Source organism: Petaurus breviceps, unplaced genomic scaffold (genome assembly GCF_028583685.1).
Source record: "Petaurus breviceps papuanus isolate PSGF00001 unplaced genomic scaffold, PetGlider_PUasm1.0 90564, whole genome shotgun sequence".
NCBI classification, from domain to species: domain Eukaryota; kingdom Metazoa; phylum Chordata; class Mammalia; order Diprotodontia; family Petauridae; genus Petaurus; species Petaurus breviceps.
In genome coordinates this window covers 950,910-959,987 of record NW_027187275.1, presented here as the reverse complement: position 1 = coordinate 959,987, position 9,078 = coordinate 950,910, and the positions used below count along the sequence as shown (strand labels likewise).

At 37.7% G+C, this 9,078-nt stretch overlaps 2 protein-coding genes across 6 annotated transcripts in view; one reads left to right on the top strand and one right to left on the bottom strand.

Moving 5' to 3' along the window:
- RWDD3 (RWD domain containing 3) overlaps positions 1-9,078 on the bottom strand; it is an 835,110-nt gene that overhangs the window by 642,271 nt on the left and 183,761 nt on the right. The window lies entirely within an intron of this gene.
- The window catches only part of ALG14 (ALG14 UDP-N-acetylglucosaminyltransferase subunit), a 92,777-nt gene continuing 83,776 nt past the window's right edge, over positions 78-9,078 (top strand). The window contains exons 1-2 of one of the 2 annotated variants that reach the window (XM_069063381.1): positions 78-369; positions 5,476-5,627. In XM_069063381.1, the coding sequence (XP_068919482.1) occupies positions 243-369; positions 5,476-5,627 (279 nt within the window). In that variant the 5' untranslated portion in view covers positions 78-242. The remainder of the gene's footprint in view (positions 370-5,475; positions 5,628-9,078) is intronic. The other variant, XM_069063380.1, reaches the window with a different exon arrangement.

Genomic DNA, 9,078 nt, shown 5'->3' with positions numbered 1-9,078 from the left:
CAGTCGGAAGTCCCGCCCCCAGGCCAACCGCTGTGAGGGAAATGAGATCATTTCCATCATTCCCCGCCCTCCTTAGACCCGAGCGCCACCTCTCGGAGCGAATCGACAATCCAGGCAGCCGAGAACGCGACGGAAAGCGACGGGGCTGAGACATTTCGAGCTTCCTCGGTTCCCGTAGTTTTCGAACTTCTACCGCGGATTTCCCTTCCTGGTTGCGGCGCTCATGGGCCCTCTCAGCTAGTATGAATTTCCTCCTCTGCCTCATCGCTGTAGGGGGTGTTGCTGCTCTCGTACTGCTGCGGCTGTGGCTCTACTTCCGAAAAGAGGAGTGTCCTGTGTCGGTCAGGGTGCTGGTGGTGGCCGGGTCCGGTGAGTAGACCGAGGTCGTAGCTTCGCCGGTCACATGACATAACCCCTACCCCGCCCCCCCAGTCTCCCTCAGGACTACAAGCCCCAAAAGACAACGCGGCTTTGTGGTTTCTTATCCTCTCCCCCTTCTGTTTTGCTTGAAGCGTTGCATGCTGGTCTATGTGGTTTTTGTGAATTACTGGCCCGAGCTGATTAACTGGAGATTTTGGGCTCAGTGATGTTAATGATCCCAATGAATAAGATGATCGATTTTAAAGCTAGAAATTGATACCCTCACCCTCATTTTACAGATGAGGAAATTGAGACCCAGAGACAATAAGTGAACTGACCAGCGTCTCACAGCTAGGATTTGAGCTCGAGTTTTCCCAAGTCTAAAGTCCAGCCCTCTGTCCACTGTACCCACTAGCTACCAGTGTTGGAGCTTTCGGGGTTCCTCTTAATTGAATTCAGGAAAAGCCCCAAACAGAGAACTGGAACTTCCAATGGACTCCTCTGTGATTTCCTCCATGTCAGTTTCCTCCCCCCATGCAGGTCACCTCCTTAACCTAGGACTTGGGGTCCCTGGACCCCAGATTTGCAGCTGGGAGGGACTTGGTCCAACGCCTTCCTTTTACAGATGAGAAAACTGAGGCCCAGAGAGGTTATGACCTGCTCTAGTACCACTGTACCAGACGCCTCTCTTAGGAGACGGGTGACCTCACTGGCTCTCTATAGAAATGCACAGGCATATAAATGTATACAAATATGAATGTATGTGTACATAAATATGCAAATAAATACCCGCGTATATAGACACACAATTCTAGCATGAAGTAGTGAGGCCAAGTCCTGCAGGGTCTGGGAGTTAGCTACAGGATGTCATAATCCTACAGGTTACCAACATTCAGGGTCCCCCACTGGGCATGTGTGTGTGTGTGTGTGTGTGTGTGTGTGTGTGTACGCATACATATATATATATACATGCAAATATAGAATGAATCTGCAATCATTTATCAAGTGCCTAGTGTGTGCCATCTGTACTAGGTCCTGGAGGCACAAAAGATAAAAACAATCCTAGTTCTGAAGGAGCTTACCAGGAGAGACATTTATAAGTCATTTACTTATACATATTTATTTGTATATATTTTATATATGTAGTTATATATTTATGTATGTATACATTTGTATTTACACTGTGTCTATATCTATATATTTACATACTACACATTTATGTTTATATACCTATATTTTTATATCCTTATACATTTTATTTATATGTACAGATTTATTACATATACATTTATTTATATATACCTATATATTCACACACATATAAGTATATGTTTATATTATATTTATATATACCTGTGTTTATATATATTCCTATATGCTAATATCTTTCTATCCCTATACATTTTATTTATTTAGATTTCTAACCCTATACATTTGTATTGATTTGTATTTCTCTGCATTTATTGATTTATATTTACATCCCTATACATTTGTATTTATTTGTATGTCTATATATTTTTATTTATATATCTATGCATTTATAATTATTTATATACATGTATTTGTGATTTCAAATCTGGCCTCAGGCACTTCCTAGTGAAATGACCCTCGGCAAGTCACTTAACCCTGTTTGCCTCAATTCCTCATCTGTAAAATGAGCTAGAAAAGGAAATAGCAAACCACTCCAGTATCTCAGCCAAGAAAACCCCAAATGGAGTCTGACATGACTGAAAAACAACTTAACAAATATACTTATACATTCATTTTTACATTTATATACCTATACATTTATATTATTTATATTTGTATATTTGCTTACAGAGTATACGTTTATATATTTATTTATATGCACATACATTTATATTTATTTGTTTATACATTTATATGCATTCATATTTATATATACTTATGTAGCACTTTAAGATTTGCAAATCACTTTTACATACTCTCCATTGATCTTCACAATACTATTCTTATATTTAGGTTGAAATAAAGCTAATGTAAATATTTACAGTAAACCCAATCTATGAGCCATTTATTAAACAAATAGCTTCTTGTTAAAATGAAAGGAATTAGAAAGCCTGTGGGAAGACAGACACATTAATTAATATACTCTTGGTAGAACTGTGAGTTAATTGGTTTCTCTATTCTGGAAAATAATTTGGATTTTTGCTAGAAGAGTGAATTAACTGTCCCTATCCTTTGACCCAGAGATTTCACTACTATGCTTATACCTAAAGAAGGCTAAAGAGAGAAAAACTCCCACTACTTTTTATAGTATTAAAAAATTGGAAACAAAAGGGTACCTATCAATTGGGAAATGGCTAAACAGTTTGTGCTACATGAATGTCATGGAGTATTGTGCTGTAAGAAATTACAAATATGAGGAATTCAATAGAAACTTGGAAAGATTTGTATGAACTGATGCTTAATGAAATAAGCAGAAATAGAGATGGTGTAGCAGCAAGCACCCCAGCATACTCAGGGTAGCTGCCAACACAGGTTCTTAGATCTGCTTTTCTAAAGGAAAGCAACTCAAAATGGGTTAACAATCTTGCTTTAATCAAACATAAGTCATTTACCTAGTTCAGGGGGAAAAGGTTAGCACCCCGAACTTCAGAGAATACAGAGGTTACAAACAGACAAAAAATACAGACAGAGGAACAGATCAACAGACAGGCTTCTAGCTGTCTGACCATTACATTCATACCTAGTCAGTTACCAGAGAGGGAAGCATCAATATCTGGGGTTTCAAAGCTGGGGGACTCAGTGGCTGCCCAGAGTCTTGTCTGATCAAATCACATAACTCTTCTTAAAGTGAGCCCCAAAACAAAATCTCACATCAGCGTGTATATATAGCCTTCTCCTGGCTCAGAGAATGTCACAACAGTCTTGACCCACTGCCCAATCACAAAGCATCAAGGTGTGGGCATTCCTGAAAAACAGGCCTCCTGCCACAGGCTCCAGGTGACCACATTCAGCCTATTAGGGGGCAGAGTATATTTTCAAATCAAGGAAGGTTCTCAGAGTCACTTAAGCCTATCAAAGGGCCTAGGGGCAGGGAAGATCTTATGATTCCCATTCCCATAACAGATGGTTATACAGTGACTACAATAAGAAAAAGAACACCACCAATAGTCACTGGCATTCCAGTCAAATGCAGTGACCAGCCTTGTTTCCAGCAGACAGATGATGGGACACATTTTTTCCTCTCTTGGTATAGAGGTTTGGGGTCTACAGATGTGGAATGTTTTATATTATCATCAAACATTCCTCCCTCTAGTCCAGGCCCTCATCACCTCATGCTGCTAGTTGGTTTCCCTGCCTCTAGGCACTCCCCTCCAATCAGCTATATAGGGGTGTGGAACCTGCAGCCTCAAGGCCACTTGTAGCCTTCTAGGTCCTCAAGTATAGCCTTTTGAATCCAAAGTTCCCCAAAGCCACGTGTGGCCTTGAGGCCACAGGTTCCCCACCTCAGAATCATATTGATCTTCCTGAAGCTCAGCTCTGTCTGGTGCACTGTCCTATTCATTCTACTCCATTATCCCCTATTGCTTCCAGGATCAAATATGAAATCTTCTGTTTGGCTTTTCACAACCTGGGCCTCTCCTATCTTTCCTCTCTTCTTATACCTTGCTCTTCCAGTAACAATGGATGACAGTGGCCTTTTGCTGTTTCTTGAATAAGAGACTCCATCTCTGATGCCTGGGCATTTTCACTGTCTGTCTCCTATACCTAGAATTCTCTCCTGGCTCATCTCTCTCCCCTGGCTACCTTCAGGTCTCCACTAAAGTCTCACCTTTGTAAGAACACTTTCCCAGTCCTCCTTAACCTTACTGCCTTCCCAGTTATCCTCTGAACAGCTTGTGTGTGCATAGCTGTTTAAATGGTGTTTCCCTCATTAGACTGTGAAGTCCTTGAGAGCAGGGACTGTTTTTTGTCTTTGAATCCCCAGTGTTTAGCACAGTGCCCAGTACATAGTTGGTGCTTAATGAATGCTTGTTGTTTTGACTTGACAAGTGTGGAATGTTGTATAGCCATTTTGTTGCATAGGCATTTTGTTGATCATTTAACTGTTTTCCTCTGTGATGGATGCCAGGGAAAGATATTGAGAGGTTTTCTATGCCCATCCAAAAAAATACATTAATAAACCTCTTTTTAAAAAAGAGTAGAATAATAAAACACATGATCCTTGTCAAGTCAACTCTTAACATGGAAAGTCCAATGTAGGTAGATGATCATCCAGAAAAACTGAGAGGTGATGAATAACATAGGTGAACAGAGGCAGTTAGCTCTATGAGATTTAGGTCTGCAAAATCTGGGGTTAGAGGAATAAAGGAAAATCAAATTGTTACATCTGGGTCCTGATAAGTGCAAATAATAAATCCCCTCAAGTGGTCACATGTATTTGAGTTTGCACTACTTGAAGCTATAATTGTGTAAAATGTGGTCATTGGTTCCAGCCCAGTAGAAACACATTTGAATAATGCAACCACTTCATGAGATTTCATTATTTATTCACATTAATTGGGACCTGAGTATGTCCATTTAGGATTTTCTTTAGGCATAGGCATTATGGTGATAAAGTTTTGGAGGATTTACCTAAATCTCAAGATAATGATGTGTAAGCATAGCTTTCTATGTATGGCAATAGAATTTGTGGCTACTAAACCCTGAAATTCTTTGAAACTTAGTCATAAAACAAGGATCTTACTGAGACTCTATATAGGAAGAAAGGAAATAATCAATTATTAAGCATCTACTGTGTGCCAGGCACTGTGCAAAGGGCTTTACAATTATCATCTCATTTAGTCTTCACAATAGCCCCAGGTAGTAGGTGCTATTCCCATTTTTCATTTGAGGAACCTGAGGCAAACAGAAGTGAAGTGATGTGCCATGGGCCACATAGCTAGAGAGTGTCTGAGGCAGAATTTGAACTCAGAATTCTTTCTGACTCCAGGCCCAAAGCCCCATCCACTCTACCACCAGCAGTATCTGTAGAGGTAAAAAGGAAGTGTAGGATCTCCTCTGACTAAACCAAAGAGACGATGAATAAATAGCCTTTCTTGATAGTAATACATTTTTGCAGCTTACTATCTTCAATATTGTTTTCAGGTGGGCACACCACAGAAATTCTGAGACTTCTCGGTAGCTTATCCAAAGACTATAATCCAAGGCATTATGTCCTTGCTGATACCGATAAGATGAGTGCTGTTAAAATACGTTTGTTTGAAGAGAAAAGAGCTGAGAGAGACTCTGAATCCTTGGTGAGTTAGTCACTTTTCTAAGCTATATATGAATTCCCATGGGGTTTAAATGCAGTTTATTGGATGTCAAGATAGGCGTAATTATGATTATTATTGAAATTAAATTTTGATCTCATTTAACCTTAAAAAAGGAATTTAACAAAAATGTGACTCCAGAATTAAGTTCATGAGAGTACTTTTTAAAAATCATGTAAATTCTACCTAATGTCTAGAAATTATTCAACTATTTTAAATCAAGTTGTTTCATTTATGTATTCCCTGAGCTTGGGGTATATGTTGACTCTAGTGTCATGGAAATATATGTATGAGTTTAATTAGATCTTCATTAAAATTCTTTGTTGATTTATTGTAATTTGAGGTTGCTTTCTAACTAATTCTTCTATTATGTTCAAAATTATATTTTTATTTGCCTTGAAATTCATTTGTGTATATTCATTTATGTGTGTAATATATACTGTGCTACCGCTTTTAAAATTATTTTGTAGGATCATAGATTTAGAACTGAAAAAGGACCTCAGAAGTCAGGTAATATAACACCTTTTTTTTTTTACAGCTTAAAGGCTTAAGAGACCTGGAAATTATGAGTGTCTTGCCCAAGGTCATACAATTTTTGCATAACGACAGAATCTGGGTATGAACCCAGATCTTCTGACTCCAGAGCTGCCTCCTCAGAACTGTTTATTGAACATCCATACAACCCGCAGAATTTACTTAGTGACTACATTTAAATGAATTTCTATTCATAAATCATTACATTATGTTAGTGCCATTGCATTATAATGATCAGTTATTATGAAAGTCAGCATGGGGTAGTGACATCTTCCACTTCCCTGGCTGTGGGACCCTGGGGCACATCTCTGCACTGCTCAGGACCCTGGACAGTTCTCTAAGACTCCCAGTGGCAGGGAGGGTGACCTTCTGCTTCCCAAGACCAATGAAATAGCAGGCCTCATCCAAAATAAATGATCATCACACCTCTCCAGCCTCTCCCTCCAAGTGCCCATTGAGATACTTGGTATATTTATTCTCTTTCCCTCTTCTTTGTCTGGCTGTCATTAACGTGGCATTCATCGCTCTGGGTCTGATTTTTTACTTTAACCCAGGATTGGGGAACCTGTGGCCTTAAGGCCATCCTTAAGTGCTTTATTGATTCTCCTGGACTTACACACTTAGTCCACTTCCATCTTTCCCCCCCGCCCCAGCCCCCAACTTTTTGTTAGCATTGCCAGTGCATATTCTCAACAACAGAATTCTTAGCTCACAGAGGTATGATTATCCCTTTATTGTTGACTATATATTGTGGCAGATTGCTCCCCCAAAGTGCCTTATAAGTTTGTATTCCATGAAGAATGAATGAATGTGCGTATCTCCATGTTGCACCAGCACTGAATTTTGTTGCTTTTAACCACTTTTACTAATTTAATGGTTATGGGGTTACCTTCAGATTGCTTTAATTTGCATTTCTTTGATGGTTAGTAAACTTTAATATTTTTTAAAGTAAATGATAATCTGTACTTCTCTTTTTAAAACTGGCTGTTTATTTTCTAGACCATTTATCCATTGTAGGTTAGGACTTAGCAATGTGACTTATTAATAGTTCCTTTTATATTGTAGAGGTTATTTTTTGTCACATTTACCCTCTGAAAGGCAGGTTGGCATAGCAAATAGTCAGCTGGCCTCAAAGTCAGGAACATCTGGGTTTAAGTCTGCCTTCTAACACAATACTAGCTGTTAGACCCTGAGAAAGTCAGTTCTTTTTGCGGTGTTTTCTAGGCAACTCTTTAAGACTATAAATTTCAGAGAAGGTGCTAAGCTGTATTGGTAACATCTGGAAATGCCTCTTATTTATGAATTCAATATATTAAGGGGCTTATATATAGGATAATGCAAAATCCAAATGAAATTTATATGGAAGAGAAAGACAAGAATATTAATTGGCCAAGAGAAAAGCTGCTGAGGAATGAAGAGGGTCTTATACTTCCAGACTCTAAAACATGACAAAAAGATTACTAAATGGAATACATTTTTGCCAAAATTTTTTGTTTGTCATTTTTCTTTTGTGGTTTTTTTTTGTTGTTGCTGTGCAATTTAAAAAATTTATGTAGGCAAGCATATTTGTTTTGTCTTCAGTAATTCCTTCCATTTGTTGAATTGAAATTTCCACAACGGAGAAAAATATTTCATTCCATTTTTTTCTCCTTTTCTGTTAAATAATCCTTTCCCCAGTTTAATTTTTTTTTCTAAAGCTTTCTTAAACACTTGTCTTTTATATACATTGGATTAGATATCTGCTCTGTTTTATTCCATTTATCTGCTTCTCTCTTTTTTTGCCCAGCCTGCAATGGTTTTTTATAACTACTTAGTAAGAGCTTTAAAAATAATAATTTTGTTTTTTATATTACAATCATTTTCTACTCATTCAGTGTCTCTGTTAACAGTTTGGTTGAGATGGTTGGATTTTTTAGATACAATCCCTTGTCACATGTAAATAATGATATTTTGACTTTTTCAATCCCAGCGTTAACCCCCTTTTAGTCCTGTTTTATTGCTAGAATTTCTAATAATATATCAAATAAAACCAGTAGGAAAAGGCATACTTTGCTTTGAATCTGATTTTAGTTGAAATGCTTATGGTGTTTCTCCATTGAATGTTATGTTGGCTACTCTGCTATCTCTTTACAACATAACCTAGCAATGTATGATGGATTAGGGAAAATATGAAACCATGATATATTAGAAAGAGCCTTGCTCTGACATTTACAAATTACATGACCATGGGAAAAACATGTAATCTCCAATTTACACATCTGAAATATGGAGATAATAATACTTGTACTACCAAATTTATAGGTTTGTAAGAAGAAGGTACTTTGTAAATCTTTAAACTATATAAATATGAGTTTAAAAAATTATTGTTATAATGAGGAAGTACACAATTCCTTTTTTGTGTATTCATGGAAAATACATTCCAAAACATATCTATAAATAAATCTGTTATCTTTTTACCAACAATAATTCATAGCTATCTTTTCCTTTGGGGGTGATGAGGGTAAAAATTCTTTTCCAGCTGTATGTAAGCCAGATTTCTTCAGTTAAAAATAAAAATCAAAGACAAATATTTTTGCCTTTTTGAGAAAAAATAAACCTTTTAAAAGAACTGAAATAACTGAAATAACTCTCCCTTCCTCCCTCCCCACATTATCCTGTCCCAGTTGAGTTTACCCGCTGATTTTGTCTGGTGGACAGAATGAAGTATTCATGAACCCCAAGTGAAGATCTTCACCTTGGGGGTTTGCTCTTTGTTAAAGTTCTCTTTATAAAGACTCATTTTAAAATTGGATCCTGTAATGACTTGGGACTCTAGTTGGGTATGCTGTTAGGTCCATGGTAACATGCTAAGGGCTGCTGTGAGTGAGAGGTGCTTCAAAAGGAACAGATCAATTTCTGCAGA